At 41.4% G+C, this 23,420-nt stretch overlaps 1 protein-coding gene across 9 annotated transcripts in view; it reads right to left on the reverse strand.

Moving 5' to 3' along the window:
* Positions 1-4,127: 4,127 nt before the first annotated feature.
* mast2 (microtubule associated serine/threonine kinase 2) overlaps positions 4,128-23,420 on the reverse strand; it is a 116,193-nt gene continuing 96,900 nt past the window's right edge. For 8 of the 9 annotated variants that reach the window (XM_047813354.1, XM_047813353.1, XM_027154411.2 and 5 more), the window contains 21 exons: positions 21,896-21,971; positions 21,195-21,404; positions 19,320-19,421; positions 18,277-18,409; positions 17,506-17,582; positions 17,320-17,423; positions 17,012-17,220; positions 15,360-15,498; positions 13,906-14,038; positions 13,649-13,814; positions 13,138-13,239; positions 12,847-12,969; positions 12,567-12,676; positions 12,217-12,371; positions 11,226-11,509; positions 10,895-11,101; positions 10,264-10,490; positions 10,049-10,171; positions 9,830-9,966; positions 9,541-9,725; positions 4,128-8,980 (listed from right to left, as the gene is read on the reverse strand). In XM_047813354.1, coding sequence (XP_047669310.1) covers positions 7,080-8,980; positions 9,541-9,725; positions 9,830-9,966; positions 10,049-10,171; positions 10,264-10,490; positions 10,895-11,101; positions 11,226-11,509; positions 12,217-12,371; positions 12,567-12,676; positions 12,847-12,969; positions 13,138-13,239; positions 13,649-13,814; positions 13,906-14,038; positions 15,360-15,498; positions 17,012-17,220; positions 17,320-17,423; positions 17,506-17,582; positions 18,277-18,409; positions 19,320-19,421; positions 21,195-21,404; positions 21,896-21,971 — 4,903 coding nt within the window. In that variant the 3' untranslated portion in view covers positions 4,128-7,079. The remainder of the gene's footprint in view (positions 8,981-9,540; positions 9,726-9,829; positions 9,967-10,048; positions 10,172-10,263; positions 10,491-10,894; positions 11,102-11,225; positions 11,510-12,216; positions 12,372-12,566; positions 12,677-12,846; positions 12,970-13,137; positions 13,240-13,648; positions 13,815-13,905; positions 14,039-15,359; positions 15,499-17,011; positions 17,221-17,319; positions 17,424-17,505; positions 17,583-18,276; positions 18,410-19,319; positions 19,422-21,194; positions 21,405-21,895; positions 21,972-23,420) is intronic. The other variant, XM_027154414.2, reaches the window with a different exon arrangement.

Here is a 23,420-nt window from a genome sequence, read left to right on the forward strand (position 1 = left end):
GTAAACGAGCACAGAAACTCAGCGACCAAGTAGAACCTCTAGGGATGCAACAGTGTTGACTAGACTAGCAGTGTGTGTAGTTAAGTAGTGGAGCTCAGCTCGCATGCAGGTGTGTAAGTGAATGTGTATGTGAACATATGTTTACGCAGGTGTGTGCCTGTGAGGGGCTGCCCTTTTACCTCCCCAAGGGTGCTGGTTTCAGCTGAATGCAGGATGGGATATTTTATCTCAGGCGACGTTCTAATCAATCAGCGTGACTGGGATGGAGGCCCCCAGTGACTGGACTCCTTCTGCCAACCTACTGCCCCTCCACCACACACCATTACTGAGCACCGTTACAGAGTGAACACACACACACACACACACACACACACACACACACACCAAGATTCTGTTTTGTTTGAACATTTTAATAACATTTAACAAATAATAAATAATAAGACATTGTTTACATGCATTTATGATGCTGCCTTATATGAATGTAAACAAGGTCATATATATATATATATATATATATATATATATATATATATATATATATATATATATATATATATATATATATATATATATATAAAGAAAAATGATAATTGTATACAAAACTAAGTCACATTTTTTTACTGACTTTTTAAGATCCTGTTTTTTTGTTTTTTTTTACATTTTACATTTTACATTTAATAAATAATAAATATGCCATTGTTTACATTCATTAATGATGCTGTCATATAAGAGTGTGTGTACAGTGTATATAGCCAAAATCTAATTTCTAACAGAAAATGATTAACAAAAAAACCCCCCATATAATTAATTAATTAATGAATTAGGTAAACAAACATCTCAGCCTGGTTACTGTGGAAACACTCCTCAAAGGTTCCTGAAACTAATCCTGGAAATGTATCTGCAGTGGAGACGTAGGAGTGTGAATTTTGAACACAATTTTGTTTCAGCGACTTAGGATAACAAGATACCTGAAATGACTGCACAGTCATGCACAGTTTGTTGATTCTTTCTGTTTGAACACACTTTCTAACCCTGATAATTAACTGCTGAGATGAATCAGGTGTCTTTGATCGTTAAACTCGGCCGGACTTCAGGAGTTGTGTATTGCATGTCCAAAGGGATGTTTGTTAGCAGTACTTACATTCCAAACAATATGAAATATGCACAATTAGTGCAGTGGCACAGAATACAGACACTCATAAATGATTCAGACCGAGCTCACTAATGACTGTGTAATGAGCTGATGAGTTACTGGTGGAATATAAACATGCTTAAGGAAACACTGCTCTACAGTGAGTCTATCAAAACAGCAAAGTGGTGCCAGGAGGAGGAGGAGGAGGAGGAGGAAGAGGCAGGCAAAAGCTCTCCCAGACTCATTTACAGTCACTGAAAAGTTTCTTAATTAAAATCTGTAGCTCATTTGTGCCATCTGCAATAAAACAGTCAGTGGTTTAGCTCAAAAGCAACGTGACTATTGTTTAGACAAATCAAAGCAACTCGGAAAAGTGAAGAGAGGAAATAACAGGATTATGGGAATTTGTCATATCTAGTTTTTCTCAAGTAAAGGATATTTTTTTAGCTGGTCAAACATTGAAAGATGGTTTGACCCTTTAAATCTTATAAGTATTAATAGTACATGTTCAGGGTTCCCACTCATTTTCAGAGATCATTTTCCAGGACTTTTCCAGGACATTTCAAATTTAGCAATAAAAGACAAGGATCACAGATTCATGGCCTAAAGTAATATGTTCTTCTCTCCAGAAGTCTTAAAAACAATGTACACTCTATGGCTATTAACTATAATTTTAAAGACAATTTGTCATGTGAATGAAATTTCAACATTTATAAAATAAAGAGCGCACATATTAATACCCTTTCCTTTCTCAGGCCAATGCCGTCATGCATGCTTTAGTTGTCATTAATTTTCCAGGACGCAAATTTTAAATAAATGTGACATAAGAACTTCTTAAAGCTAGCCAAGTAGAAGGCATCAATGTAAGAGCCAAATATAGCTTTTTATATAAAGATTTTTGTGTGTGTGAGTAACATTTTTGAAGTGTGACACTTGTATGTTATGCAAACACACACACAAAAAAAAAGCCAGTGCATAATTACTGTATAGTTAGGGAAATTTTGATGGCATGAGTTTTTAAATATGTAGTTAAAACTGTATAAGAAACCTTCAAGGTTAATGTATACTGAAATTTCCCCCTCACCCTTCTGTCAAACACACATCCATTTTTTTAATCCTGTGCACTGACAGGTGATGGTAAAGCAGATTATGTTAAGAACAAGCCAAAGGCAGAACTTCTCAGGGGGCCCTAAATTCCAGCTAATGCTTTCTCCAATTTGTCCATCGTTTTTCTGCTTTCTATGCCGCATCAGCAGAACAGCAGAGAAGCCAAACCCTGCACCTCTCACTCAGCCCCCCTGGATTAATTTATGGCTTTCCTACTCCCTAGGAAGCGCACTTTCACAGACTATTAGCCTGGCACTCATCAGGCCTCGTTGCTGAACACGCGTTGCGTGTGTGGATGTACACAGTACACATACATCATAGTGAATAAGGCTCATTAAATATCTGGCACATGCTGCCATGGAGAACAATTAGCCCACAGCACAGCATTGCTCTCTGTCATGCTTTAGCCAGGTGGAGCTCACCGCTAATGGTGAATGAGACTGAAAATTAAAGCATTTATTAATACATGTACAATGCAAACCATTTTGAGATGGGCAATGCACCTGTTTTCAGTGCTAAACTTTGTTAAACAGAATAAAGATAAACGTAAAGTTGCTGAAGCAGGAACAGATGGTCTGCAGCTTAGCTTGCCAGCAAGGACACTTGTAAAACTTCCAGAAAACCTCAAGTACGTGGCAGGACAGGAGGCTACACCAGGAGGAAATCCTGTTATAGTTCAATACTTTTCCTGAGAAAACTCATCATGTAATATAAATTCAAGAACGTGAGAGAAGTTACCGAATCCTGCGGCCCAGTCAGACCATGTAGCCTGTGATGGGACTCTTGTGTAGAGAAGCTCAGGGTTGGGAACAAATTTGCACGTCATGTAGGGCAGGTGTCAGATACGGGCTCGAACAGCAATTCATCACCTACAGCAGCCGCCTGTCACAGGATGAAGCCGAGATGGAGAGGAAAGTAATTTGGGGTGCAGGGAGGACATACAGCTCGTCAAACCCCCTCCATCCCATACGAGAAGCATATTCCATGAAAGACGCTTGAGAGGTGAAGGCTTTTTTTCCTCACATTCACAACACTCAGGAATTTTAGAGATAAACTTGCTTACACACACACACACACACACACACACCCAAAAGACCAAAGCCAAACCAGAGACCAATTATCCCACATACCATGTGCCTTTTAAGTAGACAGGATAACTTGTGACCTCTTCTTCTTCATTCTCTCGACTGGATGTATCTCTGACAGTCATACGCCCCACACCGAGGTCCCGAGAGAGCAAGCATATACATACACTAATCTAATGAGGCTCCATTATTGTCAGCCTTGTCACAGCTTATTTTCAGTGCACCATGTCAATTAACCTCATGGCTTAGCTTATGCCTTGCTCACTCACGTTACGGCTGCTTTACGGCTGCCCAAACTACCTGGGCTTCATCATGGGGGTTCTTAAGATTGTGTTGTAAATGTAATAGTCATATTTAAAAAAATATCAAGGCACAATAAATTAGGGTGTAAAAAAAAAGTGATAAATTATATAGCTACAGGGATAAATCATGTTTGTATAAAAAACCTTGAACAATCTAAAATCTTAAAATGTGGACCGATAAACCTACATAATTACATATTTACACGAACATGACCAGAAATGCCTGAATGTTAACCAGAAGAAGGGGTATTAATTTTGCCGAAGGTAAAAAGGTGACTTTTTCCCTGATGCAGTTACCAGCAGTGGAACAGTGATGAGAAGATGGAGTGACATGTGATGACACCAGTTCACAAATATCTGCTTATTCCAAACCTACACTACATAAAGACTACACTACATGAAGACCCTATTTTGAGTAACGGAGCTGTCACATTAAGCTTTATGTCTTTGCAATTAAATGTAGGAGCATCATGAAAAATAAGGAAGACAACTTTCTTTAAAAAAAAAAAAAAAAAAACCTTTATTGTTCTTAAGGAAGGAATTACAACAAACAAACATGCGTCTTACCACAACAGAAATTAAAAAGATATTGCACTGGTTTAACTAGCAGGTTTTTTTTTGTTTTGTTTTTTCAAATCCATCTCTGTTCATTCGTTATTGTACAACCTGTCTTGGGGGAATAAAAACAGTACACATGACATATGTTGCAATCTCCATGTACTGAGGAAATCCCTAAGGAAAGTGGCGTAGCACCTATTCGGTCCAGCTGTTATTTCATATACTTCTTATATGCAGCATGACTTTTATTTACTGCTGCTTTAAGTGGTTTTAGAGAGAAGGGCTGGCTGTTAAACATTACATGCCCACAGTGTGTGTGTGTGTGTGTGTGTGTGTGTGATGCCATATGCCTGCAAGTGTTATTAGTGAACAAATCCACAGGATTCTGGCACTTTAGCCAAATCTGATCATATAGCATAATTATCCAACAGCGAGTGTGAGTACAATACATACCAAAGTTAGCCCAAAAAAAGTCAGACACCTTTTTTTCCTCCTAATATTTCAAGAGAACATTTCTTGGCTATTATACTATATTAACATTACAGTAACATGGTATAATTCTAATACTTAACCATAAGCTGTGGACTCCTCTAGTTATAAAACAGACGGTTGTCCCAGTCTTAAAGATTGTACAGTGTGTGAAAGGTTGGTCAGTTCAAATGCGAATGAGATCACCAAAATATAATAAAAATAAAGTCACCTTTTCTAAATTCGATGTTATTTCAAAAGGGAGATTTTTGATTAAATAATCTCACTAAGAAAAAATCTTAGTTAAGGTGTTAAAGCAGGAAAAGCTGTTATATTGCAGTCCATAGCTTATGGTTAAAATAAGCCACAAAATACCTCCACACTCGAGCCTCTATCCTACACTCAGTCCTAATAAAGAGCTACAGGATTTTTGTCAAATATCTTCTGAAAGGAACAAATTGTTGCAGCTCAATGTTTTCTCCTGTGCATCAAGCTGTGAATTCAGGAGAGAGCCACGTAGATGCATCATGGCAAATAGCCAAATTTGACAATAAGACAAAATGTAAAATATTCACAGAAAATGTGAAGCTTGAAATGAAGCTTCTGGCTCTCAAGAGCCATCAAGAGCTTTTCATTTCATACAGACATAACATTTCTGAATTACTGTACAGACCATCACACGTGACTAATTTCTCCTTAAGATAAAAAACTACAGTGGGTTTGTTTTTAAACTGAGAGATACGCTACAAAATGACATTCAGGAAACGCAGCAATTAATTCATTAAAAAAAAAAAAAAATCTGGATCAGTTATGAGTCTTCATTGGCAAATATCTAACGATTACATTGGTGATAAAACAGTAAATGAAAGTAGTATTTGATATTTTGTAAATGTCAGCACTACCAGGCTAAAAAAACAAAAAAAAAACAAACAAAAAACACAACAGTATGATTGTGGTGAAACAGGAGAGTGCACTTTAACTTCCACTTAAATTCACTCAGGTTGGTGTAAACACAAATCTTGCCACATAACATGACAGGTAAAACAAGGGGTTAAATGATTGGTCAAACCCTTTGACCCCCCCCCTTCCCCAAGCCCTGGGATCTGACTGGACTGAATTTTATTAGTTTTCATTTTCATATGACACAAAGTAAAAAGGGATTGTGCAAATACATCCTTGCCTGCTAGTAATAAATGTCTAAATCAGACTCCGCTGAAATGGCAAAGACAAAACGTATTCCAAGACACACTCCCAATACACTCGGATATAAAACCGACACAGAACATTAAATATTCATTTATATAAGCACACACATGCGTGCGCACACACACACACACACTCAATCAATCATCAAGCCTGTACAAGTTTTCCGACTTTAAAAGTGGCAAATATACAGAAAAAAAACACAGCAAGTTGGTCCAGATCCTAAAAATAAAAACGTTTCAGTTGTTATTAATAACAATAAAAAAAAAAGAGAGCGGGGGCTAGAAATAAAAACAAAACATTTCCAATTTGAAGTGCTTTTAAATTTTGAATACGGATGTTAAAATTAGACGATGCCATTAATCTGTCCGTCGTATACAATCGTCTATACATCGAGCACGTACATGAGGCCGGATGTTTAAGAACACACTTAACCTGCCAGAGGAAATAAGTTTCAGTATAACGTGTGTACGAGGAGTAAATTATGTGATTTTTATTTATTTATTTGTTTTTTAAATCATACATCACCAATTTAAACTTTTTTTCCCCCCTAACCTCAGAAACCTCCCCTTATTTTAAATATTATATGCTCTATTGTGGAAATAAAACACACAATAAAACAATTAACTTCATCATGAGTGAGAGGTCAATTTTTTTAATTATTCCAAAATGATCAGAAATCTGCCATATGATTTATAAGGTACTCAAACTGTTGTTACTATAATAGCAACTGATGGAAAATGAAGTGTTGGCTTTCAGCCGACCAAATGCAGGATTTGACTACATTAAACTAACCATACGATGATTTTATTGCTGAGATACATCTTTCCTCCATCGAATGAATGGCAAAGGACTTAAGGGAGGACTTAAGTTTATACTGTATTAAGGCACCACTAGATCTAAAATGGCAAATAAAAAAAAATCTGAACCTAATATTCAAGTAAAAACACACCGAATGTTACAGTTTTTGTTTTTCAAACAGTTTATTTCTAGCCCCGTATTTTCTTTTTTTCTGAACATAATAAAACAATGCTGGAAAAAAGTGGTAAAGGGGGAAAAATAAAAGCAATCCAAAGCCTTCACTACAGAACAATTCACAATGAATGAGCTTTTTGCTTGTATATTCTGCTTTCACTTCTTTCCTCTCACGATTAGTGTGAAGTATATGTTTTGTTTTTCAGCATGCATGCTAGGTGAGTTGGCATTTTGTTTTGTGCAGTGCTGCTATGTCTTCTTGCTGGATTTGTCTTGCTTTGTGGAGGAAGTAGGTTTTGCCTGGCTTTGGGAATGGGCTTCAGAGCTGGACCTCTCTGAGGCACTGCTCCATGGAGTTGCTGGCCGGTCTTGGGGCACTCCTAGGTCTGATGAGCAGTCTTTTGGGTCCGAAGGCCTCTTTGAAGCTCCTGCAGTCTCTTGCAACCTCTGTGAAGTTGAAGGTAACTCAGATATTGCAGGGGACTGTAGAGTGGGTGATTCAGACTGTCTCCCTGTTTGGGAAACAGAAGCAACAGATGGAAAAGTCTTTTCAGGAGAATGAGAACTGTTTAAACGTGAATCTTTGCTTTTTGGGTGCACCATGTCTGACTGTGGTCTGGCATCTTTGCTCCTATCGGTGGTTTCTTTGGTCCCTGGTATGTTGAGCTTTACCGGCCCTAACACACTTTTGGCCACGGTGGCCAGCTGGGAAACCACTTTATCCATGCCACTCTCAGCAGCTGTGGAGATGGAGGAGGAAGAGGAGGCAGCAGCCGCGGCAGCTGCTGCTTGTCTCCGGTTGTCTGCCTCCTTCTTCTCCTTAGTGATGCCCCCAGTTGAAGGAGTAGGGATTTGAGGTTCGCGGGCAGGCACCGTGCTGGGCTCTTGCTTGCTGCTCACTTTGGCAGTCCTACGGTCTTGAAGGGGTGCTGAGGGTTTGACAAATGGGTCCTTACTAACTGTGGTAAATGCACTACCAGGTGTAGAAAAAGTGCTGGTCAGAGAGCTGGGTTGAGGACCAGGTGTTTTACCGGACATTGAATCCTGAACCTTTCCCCGTCTCTCGCTGGAATTTTCTGGTAGTGCTGAGGTAGAGGCTGCAGTGGGAGTAGATATCAAGGTCTGTGCGGGTTTTTGCTCAGAAGCATTAGCTTCTGCCAATAATGGAGGCTGGCTTTGCGTCTGGTTTTGGGCCTGTAGCCCTTGACTGAGCTGTGGGGAGATGGGCTGAGCCACTGTGGATGTAGTTAAAGCAGCCAGCCGAGGGGATCCTATCACGCTTGTGGGCCGAAGCACATGGCAAGGAGGGACAAAAGTTGTCCTGCGTCCATCCTGGCTATCCTCCGAACCCTCATCTGTCTCATCCTCTGAAGAATCCACTTCATGGATGGCATCCTGCTTCTGTAGAGACTCTCTCCGTTCGGCACGGTCCTGGCGGATAGCCGACAGCTTGTCCTTCAGCTTGCTCTTACCAGGAGCCAGCCCTAGCGATCCAGTGGCTGAGTCAGGCCCCTCCTGCCGCCCTAGCTTCCGGGCTAAAGGCTTCTGCAGAGTTCCCTTTTCTGCTGGAGACACCCTGCCTCCAAGAAGAGTCTCACTAGTGCACTCTTGCAAGCTCTGCAAACTTGGCTCCCGCTGGAGAATCTCCTTTTTAAATTCTGTGTGCGAGATCTCCAGACTGTGCTTGCGACCAGCACCCACCGGCAACTTCTTATCGGAAGCAGATGAAGGAGAGGGCGATGAGGAGGATGACGAGAGTGAGGCTGCCAGTTTCTCAGCTGACTGAACACGTTTCAGAAGAGGAGAGCGAGGTGGGTCGGCACTCTTCGGACGAGCAATCTGGCGCACTAAGGGAGGAGAAGAGTGTAGTTTTACCGGAAAGGACTGACCGATGGAGGAGCTTAAAAGTGCATGGCTGGACAGTGGAGAAGGGGAGCGCTGAGGGGAGGTGCTCTGGGGCGTTGGTGAGGGAGTGCGGGCCAGCGGCGACAGAGGAATGTTACCAGCAGACTTACGTCGAGGGGAGCGGTACTGGCGCTGCAGCTTTGGGGCCAGGCCATGTAGGGAACTGGGCCGGATCTGACCAGAGCTGGCAGGAGAGTTTGGCACGCTGGAACTGGGAGAGCTGCTCTGAGATGAATTTCCACCAACTGCAGAGACAGACAAAAAAAAAACACAAACTGCTACAGTGTTCTACAAATCACTCAAATGTACTTTCAAATTATATTATCACATCATAAAAGCAAAATGGCCATGAGACTGAAGCATACAGTAAATCATCTAAAATAATGCAGTGATTGACAGGTTATCAGGTGTAACTAGAATAAAAATAATATGCAGTTTGTTTACTCATTCCCATAATGCTTAATGACACACAGTTGGTGTGGCATGAGACAGAAAGTTTCTTATGCAAAGTGTCACTTAAGTCTGGTGTGAATTCTAGGTAAAAGTGACAGAGTTTGTTGCACAATTATAGCTGAATCATTAACTTTATGACCAGAAGCGCTATATCAATTACTGTACCACAGCAAATGGGCCAACACCTTAACAAATGCATGAAGACAAAATAGAGAGGATCATTAAGAACTTTTTATTACACGTCGTTACAGCTTTAAGAACCACTCTGTGAGTTAAGAGCATCAATACTCATCAAGAAGAATAAAATGCTCAGATGTAAAAATTACATAGTGCAGCATGCTGAACACTTTACCAGAGTGGGAAGAATCCGGTGTGGAGCGATAGCCCTGTGTTGGGGATCGAGGGGACATGTGTGTGGGAGATCCAGGTACACTCTCCCCCGATGACACTGAACGATTTAGAGAGGACAAGCTGCGACTGGTGTGCAGGAGAGATGCCTGCTTAGTAATCTTCCGAAATAGGGAGTTCCTCTTTTTACTGCAAGGTAAAAGTTCCCACATGCAGAAAATATACATTTACAAATCAGTATAACACAGACATAAACAGAACAACTATAAACAGAACATAAAAGACATAATGACCTGTCCTGTCCCTCTCTGGTTTTGGTCTTCTTATTCCGCCGAGCCATTTTAGACTTGTAGCTGCTTTTACGAGCTGGACCGACCTTAATGGATGTGTTCTCAAAGGGAGTGGCTGATATTGCCACCTTATTTCCACTCTGAATGAAATAAAAACTAGTTTAATATTAAACATGCCCAACTTGTAACATGGCTAGAACATATACTTGTGTTTGCACGTACCTTGAGAATGAGCTCCACAACCTCGGTGTGAACAAGGCCGTGGACCGCTTCTCCGTTTACGTGCGTTATGAGGTCTCCCTCTCTTAAACCTGCTACATGAGCTGGTCCTCCCTCCTCCACATGCTGAAAAAAGTCAGCAGGCATGCTTTTAGTATACAGTTATTACAGGATCCAAAAACTCAAAACGATCTCTATTAGAGGTCTAACTAACTCACCCAGACCATATGGTGTACGGTGTAGATATCAGTGTCTCCCATGTAGACACGGATGGCGCGCAGCGTGAAGCCATACTTCTTGCCTGCTCGGTGGATAACGATGGCAGGTTTCACACTGCAAACAGCCGATGATGGGTCCCTGCTGGGAGACGAGTCCCGAGACGATGGATTGGAGGACAGGGAGTGAGGAGACATGGGGCTAGCCAGAGGAGAGGCTCCATGGTGCTCTGGGCACCAGGAAATTAGGATTAATAAAATATAAAATGTGAAAATTACACTAAACTTGAAAAATTTCACATTTTATATGTAGTTCATTTGCAAAATTGGAACACAGTAAACTCAGATTTCATATTTTCAGCATCCTCTGTTTAATGAATATGGCAAAAAACTACTGCTGTTGACCATTTCTGCGAATTTACCAATATGCTGACAATTTAATTTCCACAAAAGGCTTCATTTAAAGGTTAGACTGACTGAATTGAGATGAAGGAAAGACATTAATTTGCTTTAAAACATTTAAATAAATGACAAAAATCTCGACCCAATATGTTTTACCTAGCCAATGAAAAGAAATTTAAATGCTGGAAGTCTTTTGATTCCTACGGTCACAGAGACATGTAGGAACACTCACCTGCAGGAATCATGAGCGACAGTGCAGTGGCTGAGGCTGATTTGATGACCTTGTTGAGTGGCCGTGACGTGTGTTTCTCTGTGTCTCCTGACAGCAGTCTATGGCGAGCTCGACGGACTGCCAGGTCGCTTATGGCTTTGGGTGTGGAATTATCTGCTCCTTCGTTACTGCTGCAGCGAGGAGAGCTTCTATCCAAGGAATCACCAGCTGCACAAAAGGCACATTGAAAACAATAAATGTTTGTCATTCTAACACAGATTAAACTTCTGACTTGGACTATGTGTATCTATCTGTACTATATTGTGCAGTGGATTGCAGAAACAGCACTGACGTGTGAGTGTGCCACGAGTGGCTTGGCTTGAAGTGGAGCCTGGCGTAATGGGAGACTCATCCAGTCGGAGCTCCCTCTCCACTGGGAGTTCTGGGATAGCAGAAGGGAGCTCTTCACTGCGCTGAGCCCTGATTGGAGTCTTCCTGGTGCTCTCTTCCTCGGTGGAGATAGCGAACCGAGGCATTTCAATGATTGCAGAGCAGCAGCGACGGCGCACTGTTAGAGGGGGGCTGGAGTCACTCTCGGTGTGTGAGGACTCGGACACTGACAGGCGTTTACGCAGGCTGAATATAAAAGAACACAAATTACTGCATAATCCAGTCTCAATCTGTATTTCAAAATGTATTTAATGATGTTAAAATACAATACTAAGCAATTCTGATTGATTATATACCGGTAAACAAAGTTTGAGCATTTGCATCAGGAAAAAAATGCAAATGCAGAATCTGTAGCTTAAATACGGGAATCCGTGATGGATAAAGAACCATGGTTGCTGTCAGATTTTCATGGTCGTTCTGTGGCTCGACAACAGAATGTGCCAGGTCACAGTGACAATCTGCACTGTTTATTACTTGAATTAAATATTAAAAGCACTTTTCTTTATTCTGTCCATCAATTTTCGCCCATCGGTCCTGAAAATCTGCCTCCAGTCACTTCAAATCTCTTACAGATTGTAGGTACAACCTTTTAGATTAAACTGTGGAACGACATCTGTATGTTGTATTCTTTTCTTCTTTTTACCCATACTCCTACCTTCGGGTAAAAATAAGCAGACGGAAACTGTTGCCATGTTGCTTGACAACACACGTTAATAATAACTGATCTTTGTTAGATTGGCAGAAAGATAATCACAGCACAACTGTGTTCTCTTTTGTAATTTGGCTTTAAAATGTCATATTACAGATTACATTTTTAATGCGATTTAAGACCTTCATTTTTGCCTAATCACAGTAACTACTAAAGCTACAATAAGATAATACAGAGCACATACATTTCAGGTGAGCCCACCATCCAGCTGCGGTCTCGAGACTTGAGGCTACTGAGGCTATCGAGTCGCTCACCGCCCTCCTCACTGAGACTGCGTTTAGTGGGTGGAGGAGTGCGCTTCTCTTCATGTAGGGACAAACGCTCCATACTGCTGTAGACCTGATCAGAAAACAGACACCATACAGCAGGTCTGACTGAACATGAACAGATAATACAACAGAAAGGTGTGTTTTTTGTGGAGGATGTGCTGGTTCAATATAGAGTTGGAGTATCATAACATAAAGGATGGACCAGAATGAAGCTAGCAACAGATTAGGTCTTTGCAAAGAATTAGAACTCAAGTGATTTCTGTACCTTGTTAAATCGTGGGGAGCAGGAGGAGAATTGGCGGATCTCCACGTGCTCATCATCATTTGTATCCTCCTCTTCCTCGGAGTCCACATGGTGATATCTGTCTGAGCGAGCTGAGGAAAAAGGGAGAATGCATTAAAAACAAGACCCAAGCTGTGTGTATGTGTGTGTGTGTGTGAGAGAGAGAGAGAGAGAGAGAGAGAGAGAGAGAGAGAGAGAGAGAGAGAGAGAGATTTGACTCCATCCCTGGTGAGAGAAAAAAGTGGATTATATGAAGACCTACTGTCAAAGTAGCTGGTATCCTCCTCAGACTCAAGCTGAGGAATAAACTCAGCTTTCTGCCTCAGGAGACTGTTCCAGTCCAGATCAATGAAGAACCTGTGTTGCTTCACCTCAAATGCACTTCCTGAACAGAGAGAGAGAGAGAGAGAGAGAGAGAGAGAGAGAGAGAGAGAGAGAGAAAACAAATTTAAGAAAACAGCATCACAAAAAGTGAAAGACTCAAACTAGAATATCAGAATATCAAAAACAGCACAAAACCCAACATGGGAACACGTTAGGTATAAGTGCAGACCTGTTCCCAGTCGCTCCATTGGGTTTTGTAGAAGCAGTTTAGAGATGAGGTCTTGAGCGTCTGGCGGTAGAGCTTCATCCCCCTCAGGCCACACTCTCTCATCTGCAGCAAAAAGCAGACAGACAGACACCAAGTGAATCACCTGTATGGTCAGTGTGGAGTAGCAACTATCATAGACACAATAGTTTGTCCTGGTCCCCAATACCAATTGCAAGTTCCCACAGAGAGTCAGCACAGACATTATCTTTGTCCTTTTCCCTTTTTAAGCCTAGCATTTAGCTCATAAATGCTGTCTTCCATATCTACGCCATGTCAATTCATATTTTGCAAAGTCTGTACTGTGTGCTTCAATCTCTTTTCTCAGTCCTCTAAGAAATGAATCACAAGCTTCTATTTGAAACCTCTTCTTGTTATTAGATAATACTGCTTAAATGGTTCGCGCCTCTCTCTCTCTCTCTCTCTCTCTCTCTCTCTCTCTCTCTTCCAGTGTCATAGTAACTGTGCCACTAACCACTGATAACTTGTCCAAACAGCTCCTCTGGGGTGTCTCCGAAGAAAGGAGCACAGCCCACCAGAAACTCATACAGGATGACTCCCATGGCCCACCAGTCCACCGGTTTCCCATAACCCTGTCTGAGTATCACCTCCGGGGCAATATATTCAGGTGTACCACACACCTAGCAGCAAACAGGATGTAAAGCAGGTTAGAGAAGGGCCGTGTGAGAGACAAGAAATGGAAACACTTGCAGAGGTATAAAACGTCTTTACCTGTTTATCTAAGAATTCACGTGCGTCTTTCTCAATGTGGCCCTCGTACAGGTTAGTGGTGAGACTCATAAGGCCAATCTTCGACAGACCAAAGTCTGTCAGTTTGATGTGTCCCATTGAAGTGATTAGAAGACTGAAAAGAATTAAATAAAATCGGTCACAGGTTGCTGTAAAAATAAAAGTGCTGAAGTGTTTGTCTCTTTGTGCACAAGTTCCGTTCTGTTTATGTTGCTGTCTCTGTGTGTGCTTTACGTTGCAGTCTCGGTGTGGGTCTTATATTATAGTCAATGTGTGTTTCAGAGTCTCTGCCTGTGTTTCTTTGTGTGTCACAGCCACTGCGTTTCTTCGTGTGCGTGTGTGTGTGTATTTGTGTGTCACAGCCTTTTCCTGTGTTTCTTTGTGTGTCACAGCCTCTGTGTTTCTTTGTGTTTGTGTGTCTCAGCCTCTGGCTCTGTGTTTCTTTGTGTGACACAGCCTCTGTTTCTGTGTGTGTCTGTGTCTCACAGCCTCTGGCTTTGTTTCTTTGTGTGTGTCTCAGCCTCTGTCTGTGTTTCTTTGTGTGTGTCTCAGCCTCTGTCTGTGTTTCTTTGTGTGCGTGTCACAGCCTCTGTGTTTCTTTGTGTGTGTGTTTTTGTCACAGCCTCTGTGTTTGTGTGTGTCACAGCCTTTGCCTCAGTGTTTCTTTGTGTGCGTGTCACAGCCTCTGCCTGTGTTTCTTTGTGTGTCACAGCCTCTGCCTCCATGTTTCTTTGTGTCACAGCCTCTGTAATTTTTTTGTGGGTGCCACAGCCTCTGTGTTTCTGTGTGTGCCACAGCCTCTGTGTTTCTGTGTGTGCCACAGCCTCTGTGTTTCTGTGTGTGTCACAGCCTCTGTGTTTCTGTGTGTGTGTGTGTCACAGCCTCAGTGATTCTTTGTGTGTGTGTTTTTGTCACAGCCTCTGTGTTTCTTTGTGTGTGTGTTTTTGTCACAGCCTCTGTGTTTGTGTGTGTCACAGCCTTTGCCTCAGTGTTTCTTTGTGTGCGTGTCACAGCCTCTGTGTTTCTTTGTGTGCGTGTCACAGCCTCAGTGTTTCTTTGTGTGTGTGTCACAGCCTCTGTGTTTCTTTGTGCGTGTGTGTCACAGCCTCTGTGTTTTTGTGTGTGTGTCACAGCCTGTGTTTCTTTGTGTGTGTGTCACAGCCTCTGTGTTTCTTTGTGTGTGTGTCACAGCCTCTGTGTTTCTTTGTGTGTGTGTCACAGCCTCTGTGTTTCTTTGTGTCTGTGTGTCACAACCTCTGTGTTTCTTTGTGTGTATGTCACAGCCTCTTCTTTGTGTGTGTATGTGTGTTTATGTGTATGTCTTTCTTTGTGTATATTTCTGTGTATGTATCTGTCTTTATGTGCATGTCCCTGTGTTGATCTCTATGTACGCGCGTCTTTGTGTATCTGCCACTGTATGTGTGTGTTGAGCTCACTTGTCAGGTTTGAGGTCACGGTGTACAATGCCATAGTTGTGCAAATATTCCAGTGCCAGTACAGTTTCAGCAAAGTACATGCGTGCCATATCCACAGGCAGAGCACCAATGTGCTTTAGTAGAGTGGCACAGTCCCCACCTGAACACACACAAGGATCACAATCAGTATGTTGTTAGTACGGTTTCTTTCGGCACTTCCACAAATAATTTTGAAGACTTTACTTAACATTCAGGGGACATTTTCTGAAATTAACTACACCAAAAATAAAACTGAGCTCAAAAGTAATCAGAGCCACTTTAAGTGCATTAATATAGACTATGGGAAATAAGCGAGTAGTGACATGTTTGTTGTGACCTGTGAATAAATGAAGAACTGATACCCTGGGAAAATATAATCAGCTTATCCTGGACGAGCAACGTGTCACCTGATGCAGTTAGTATTTAAAAAAAAAAAAAAAATCTCAAATATTAAAACATTCTTCTAAAGCTTGAGCTTTAGAAGTATTTACAAAGCTTAGATACAGCTTTTTGTTAAATTCGTTTCCCCCATATCAATATGTGTTTGCTAGCTCAAATACCGAAAGCCTTAGTTTAACCCCATGCTATTGACCCACTGTATGACTGAGTTTTCTAAAAATGCACCTTCAGACAAGGAATGTTTGTAGATTAAAATAAAGAGAATCTTGTAACTTAATATCAGGAAAAGAAACTTAGGGCCTTTGAGTTATAAAATGGATTATATGGATTATACAGTATATTAATGAATACTATGGATTAAATATATAGAGAAAAGAAAGAAATAAAATTTCTAATTTTAATATTTATTCTATAGTTTATTTTTAAATGTTGCACGTATAAATAAATCTAAAAAAGACTGGTAAAAAGTTAGTTTTTACGGGTTACGTCTTCATATCCTCTAGACCAGGGGTGTCAAACTCTGGTGTAATTATATTTGGCCCGCGAGATCATATCAAATGTGCGTTACAGCTGACTAGCCGCATGCTCCACTAATACTACAAATTCCAGAATGCCTTGCCACTGTATTGACGCGTAGTCACGAACAGAAAGCGCCCCTCATTCTCTGTTGACAGTCATTAACAACCATGTTACAGTCACATCGGGCAAGTTAATTCCACCCTCCACAAAAATGGCCAAACAAAAGATGGACAATAGGAGCTTTCAAGACAGGAGGGAGGCAGATTATCTGTTCACGAATATAAAGGACAGATCTGTTTGTCTTGTGTGCTAACGGAGCTAACGTGTCTGTAAGAAAAGAATATAACACAAGAACACACTATAAAAAAACATTACGAGAAGTATAAGGACCTGGACGTAAAGCAGAAGCTCCAGAAGGCGGAGGAGAGGAAAAAAAAAGTCTGGTTTCCTGACAGACTATGTTCATGAAAGCAAAATCAAAAAGTGAAGCTGCTGTAAAGGCTGTAAAGCTTTATTGTGGCAGCAGAAACGGCAAAATCTGACACCCCTGCTTTAGACGCATAGTGAGACGTAACAGGAGTAAAAGCTCGTTATTTATTTAACTGACTCGTGCATCATGACTTTGAGGTCAAATTGCTAAAGGGTTAGTCTTCAATAAAAGTCCTCTGACATTTGTGCATGCTTCGTCATTGGAACCAAATAAAAGTGCATTTTACCCTCCACATACTCCATGACCATGCAGAGGTGTCTGCGCGTTTCGAAAGAGCAGAAAAAGCTGACGACAAATGGATTCTCGGCAAACGTGAGGATGTCCCTCTCTACAAACGCTTGCTGGATCTGGTTCCTTAGAATCAAGTTCTGCTTGTTGATCTTTTTCATGGCAAAACGCTGACGTGTCTCTTTATGCCTCACTAAAAACACAGCCCTGAAAGGAATACATATTAAGTCATTAGAATCCACTACAACATTTCAAACCATTTTCTACATACGATTTTATCGAGGCAGTTTTCAGGTGACGTCCTACCCGTAAGCTCCATTACTGATGAGTTTGATGGTCTCAAAGTCCTCTTCTCTTGGTGTTTTGGTCTTAGGCTGGGGCTGAGGTGGCTGCGCTGTTGCACCTCGATTCTGAACGAAAACAATTACAGTCAGCCTCCATAAACTAACACACTCTAATTCACATCCTTGATGAACACAATGCTTGACTCACCTCTGACGAATCAGCGCAGCATTCATTCTCTGGTGTTTCTGAGTTTCCACTGTCATAACTGGTCAACTGGGCCATTTCTAAACAAAGTACAAGAGGTGATAACACTTGAGCTGGATCCCTGAATCGGCTCATCGCCGCGCTATACGGTTCTGAGCCGACAAAGGGAGAAAAAAAAAAGAAAATCTTTTATCACAATATAAATTCTTTAAGCTGCGTAATAGTCTAATACTGTCTTAGGCTCTTTTCATGCTATATATTTTTGTAGCCATGTAAATATTAGACCCTTCAGAATACATTCTGTATATAACAAGCACTAGGCAGCTTGCTTTCACTTTGGAGAAAGAGGTTCAGAAGGAGGTTTAGAAGGAGGTTTAGAAGGCCCAACAAATCCCAACAAACAGCCCAATAATTACTTTTATGGCATTTGGTAGACACCCTTATGAAGAGCACCCTACAAAAGTGGTAAATACAAAGCTACTGATAGTTATACTGCAACAATGAAACACTGGCACTGAAAATTCTCTGATTCAATACATGTCTTAGAGATCACTTTTGCTAAAAAAACAAAGTCTGAACTTTTATCAACACCTCAAGGAAATAAAATTATGGCTCTTCTTTTACACTTCCCACTCGCTTCCCGTAGCTACAAATACGCGGTAAAGGTTGAAGGAAAAAAAATATGCCTAATGTGATCAAGTCCCTGCTGTTTAATATTATATAAGATTCAGCTTGGATCTTATATAGATTCACTAAAGTGGAAAATAGCTCTACCTTCCAAGGGGTCTCTAGTAAGGCCCAGCTGACTGATGATGTAACGAGGGATGTCCGATTTGATTCCCTGGCCTTCTTTTGCATGGCCTTCTGCAGCTTCCAGCAGGTGATAGAACTCCTCAGGGTCAAATTCCTATGAAGCACAGAAGAGAGCATGAAATAAAGTGAGTGCATTTCTCACGATGAATGAAGTACAACGCCTCTCCACAGGTAAAGTACATAAAGACACAACGTAGATAGTTCCAACATCGAATACGCGTTTTGTCCGTCTATTTCACCAGAGTAATAAATAATAAATGATGCCCGTATTAAATTGGTAATCGTAATACTGCATGGTTATGAGCAGCAGACGCACTATTTCCACCTATCATCAGTGAATTGTTTACGGCATACACGCCATAGTTTTCACAACCAGTTTGGTTTGACCGTCTGGATCTTTATAGTACGTGCTCTCCAAGGTCAAATTAATTACTCAATACCTGTCAAAATCAGCAAGCACGTAATTGCACAAAACAATATTTTTTTTTCCCATGTCGACATCAGACGACAAAATGAAAAATGTCTGAAATCCTTTTGTTTTAATATTCAGTTTGCTCTCAACCTCAATACTTGTGACGGAGAACTGGAGATCCTTTTGCATGCTGTCGGGCTCGGTACTATATCTGATCTCTATTAATACACAAACCAACACAACCGCAGAGCCCAGAGTATCTGTGTGTTTATTACACTAGTATTATTATGCTGTTGTATGAGTGATGTGGAACAATAAAGAAACTAATCAGAGCTAATAAACTAATAAATAAGCTAATAGAGTATGAGCGAGTGTCTGTATTCTTGATCATTCCAGACCCACAAGAGAGAACCTTCTGGTCGAGGAGGCGTCCTTTAAGATTTATAGTGATTTCGTTCACAGTATTTAGTCTTTGTTGATTTTCTGGCTGATTCTTTTGCTTTGTCAACTACTGAAACCAGCAGTTGGAGTTCAGGCTAAGTATAACTGCAAGGGTAATAATGCATCGAAAAGACAAAACATAGATCTTTACCAGACACTCCAGCAGCCGGGCAGGCCGAGCAATGATGATCATCAGCCTCTTAATGAGCTGGGTGACGAAGGTCACCTCCACACTCTCCGAACGCTCATGAGCCTGAGACCGAAAGGAAAAAGAAAAAAAAAGAACAGAAAAATAATTTCATAAATATCTAATACTTCTGTTAACAAAACAAGAATTAATGAATATATTTTATAAATGTACACATAATCGCAACACAAAGAAACAACCACCGTATTAAGATGTGTGTGAATATTGAGAAAATGTACTGCTGTTAAAAAGTGGATGGGGAGTGATGGAATAGGGAATAGTGAGTTGATGAATGGCACAGAGGGATGTGTAATAGAGTCTGGGTGGTTCATAAACACTGGCTGGACTAAGGCTAATAGAGCTGTCTACAGCAGACAACATTCTTCCCTCCGGGGGATTTCTAATCATCCCCTGAATAATTTATACAGGTAATGAATCCTGCATTGAAACGCACACAGACTGAATGGTTTAACCAATAGATATTCTAGACAGGGTTCACCCAAGGACAGAGGACACCAGGGAATGAGAGAAAGAGATCTGAAAAAGTCGCAGCGTGCCCGAGGGGGTATGAGGTCAGGAGCACATTCTCAGGATTCATCAGAGCCTGGCATCATTGTGACAGGTCAGTGGAAGGACCAGATTGGATCCTGTGGTTTCTAATGATGATGCCGTTACAAACTGAACTATAGCAATTGCTAGCAATTGGTCATTTAGAAAGAGATAGCTGTCTTGGGTCATCCTCACTATGACCTTTACCCCTGAATGAAAGACAAGACAATAGAAAAACGACTGGACCTCAATTCAGTCCTGTTAAATTAAACCTCATTCTGAAAGACTGACACTTCCACAGAAAATGAAACTAAATATTGCAAGCAAATTATACCTCGAGTATTTAAAAACCAAAGCCAACAAACCATGTCGATCCTCAGAACCGAGTCCCCGACAGCCTGACCCTCCAGAATCCAGACCAACAAATCCATTCAGAGAGAACATAAACAACAGACACAACTGTAAGATCCGTGCTATACTGAAGATTTCTCCATACCCTTCGCTCCAATATCTGCTGAAGGAGTTCTTCTTCCTCAAGTCTCCTCTGCCATGAAACGCGTGCCATCCTCACACTGAGAATGAGCTTGGGTGCACGTTCCTGTACACACCTGTTCGAGAAACGATTTGCACAGCAGCCTATCCCACCTGTCACTCTTGTTCCCCCCAACCCAAACAAGCCAATTAGCCTGGGCGAGATGATGTCATCCTTGCTCGCCTACAGACCACAACAGAGCACCTACGTGGGTGTGCGTGTGTGTGTGTTAGTATTCCACTGCCTCGAGATCAGCGTAACACAGCCACCGCTGTTGCGTTGGTCAGAAATGGCCAACCAAAAGAGCAGGTAGTCTGACCACATATCTCCTCCTCCCAACTCCATCAGCCTCTCTCTGTTTCTCCATCCTTCTACCCCTCCTTTCAGTTGTTTAGGAGACTCATCCGTCACCAGTGGTGGCTACTGAAGTGTGAAATTAAAATCAGGGAGGTGCTTCCCCCATTCCCAACAATACACACCCTGCATATACAGACAGTGACACACAATTACGTGCACACACACACTACTTGGATCTGAATAGGACCACTGGGAGCGATACAGCCAGTTAAAGCTATCACTGAGATAATTAAGACATCAGAGGCATGTCACATGATGGACACATGACAGGTGACCACCTGTACTGGCAGCATTGCTTGCTCATGATGACATCACTATATCTGTAATGTAGAGTGCTTTAAAGCCTGATGTGAATTTATGGGGAAAAAAGCTGGCCATGCATCGTATCCATCAATACTCACATCCTGCAGCAGTTTCTCCAGGTTCTCCTGCAGCTCATAGAAGTAGCGAGAGGTGATGAGGCCCTCGCGTGATTTCTCCAGGCAGTCTCTGGACAGCTCGATCACCTGGTGGTGGATGAAGCTCAAGACGCCATCTGCCAAATGCATGACCTTCTCTGGAGCTGAGGAGGACAGGAACTCGGCCAGACGCACCTCCATCTGAGCCGTGGCCTACGGGAACCGGAAATGCACTAAAGTTATAGTGGAATACACTTAACTCGTTACAGACAGAAGCGGCTTAAAAAAAAAACGCACAAAAAACAAAACACTTGTAACTTGTCATTCAAAGCACAGTGAAGACATTACTGTTTTTTGCACTACGTCCAAGTTCATTTTGGTTTAGTGTAACTGTAGACGGTCATAAATCAAAATAGATGTTGGCATTTACATTTCCCAATGATTGGGATTAATGATATAAACAAAACTGCTTGTGCTTGTACTCGATCTGATGCAACTGCATGTTTGCAACTCTGTTGACAAATATGTTAATCTCAGACATGATATCGATCTAAAATAGATATGAACGTAATTTGCTGTGTTGACGACGAACGTTTATCTCTGCACTTTACAGAAACACTGAAATTTTAAATTTTAAAAAGAGTTTATGGTTTGAATTTAGTTACAGACTTTAATATTACAGTCATCCTCTAGATATGGCTCACCTTTGGGAAACGCTCTTTGTAAACATGGTTCATCATGACGATCTCATGGTCAAAGGATATGGGAGAGCGCCCAGGGCTAAATGTTAAAATGAGAACAAAAGACGGATTAAAATCTGTTTCTTCATAAAACTGAAGAGTCAACAAACAATCAGTATGATGTGTCGCGCCTAAAAATGAAAACATTTTGCCTTTGTGGCTTCTCTCAGTATTTAGGTTAGTACTGTGCATGAGTATGTGAGTTTATATGTGCGGTGTGTGTTCATGTTTGTGTGTGGGTGTGTGTGTGTGGGGGGGGGGGGGGGATGAGCTCTCTATGAGTCACACTCGTGAGCAGTCGGTCATGTGACTGCATGGATGAGGTCATGCTTTTAGTCATCCATCGACAGCTTGCCTGGTCTATTAGAAAGCCTAATTGAATGAGAACACACTCAAACTGGCATATTAGGTCAACCGCAAGGGTGCCGTTTCTCTCAGCGCCAGTGCAATAACAGTCAACAGGTGTGTCCTAACGTCAGGAATGTCTAAATGAAAAACATCTCAATAAGAGGACTGCAGTAAGAAAAGGTTAGCTCCGTCAGAGTGATTGATAGCCAAAGGATGCAGCATTAACAATCATAGTGAGTGTATTTCAGCTCCTGACAGACTGTGTGTGTGTGTGTGTGTGAGTGTGAGTGTGAGAGAGGGAGAGAGAGAGAGAGACAGACTAATAGGCAAAATGAAAGAGGGTCTCGGAGCGATTTTGCCTTTATTAAATAAAACTCTGTCAGATGGATCAATGTGCAGCTGCTGTGCAGGAACAATGTCTCCATTTGAACATAGTATTAAGGTGTAATGATATTTTTGCTAATCAATGCAGTAAAGTGACCATGCAATTAAAATTCCAAACCAAATATTTCGAGTGGTTCATTCTAGACAAGTGACAAACAGAACTGCAGAGGCATTGTGTGAGCTGTTGGGGAGAGGAGAGAAAGAGAGTGAGAGAGAGAGAGACAGGAAGAGAGAGGGGGGGAGATAAACAGAGAGAGAGAGAGAGAGAGAGAGAGAGAGAGAGAGGGAGAGAGAGAGAGAGAGAGAGAGAGAGAGAGGGAGAGAGAGAGAGAGAGAGAGGGAGGGAGGGAGGGAGAGGGCAAGGGTACAGAGATGTCAGTGATGTCCAATGAGCTCAGAACTAGAAATGACTAGCCAATCCCAGCACATCTGAGTTGATTACAGTGATCATTCTGTTATTGCTATTGAAGATGAACCTTCTGCCTATAACATACATGTGTATATAAAAGTATTTAGTGTCATTGTCTAATGCTGTGATCCCCTCATGGGCACAGATATCACACGTGGGTTATAAGGAGCGTAATGAAACGGAAAATTGACCACAAGCAACATTTCTGCCAGCCAATTCAGAAAGAAATATAAATTATTTCTGTCCAAGTTAATTATTGTTCAGTCCACTAAAAAAAAAACAACTTCTCTACACCTTATTCCTCTCGTGTTAATAGAAAATGCACCTTGTATATTCTGGTTGCAAATA

The sequence above is a fragment of the Tachysurus fulvidraco genome, chromosome 5, assembly GCF_022655615.1.
Source record: "Tachysurus fulvidraco isolate hzauxx_2018 chromosome 5, HZAU_PFXX_2.0, whole genome shotgun sequence".
Lineage (NCBI taxonomy): Eukaryota > Metazoa > Chordata > Actinopteri > Siluriformes > Bagridae > Tachysurus > Tachysurus fulvidraco.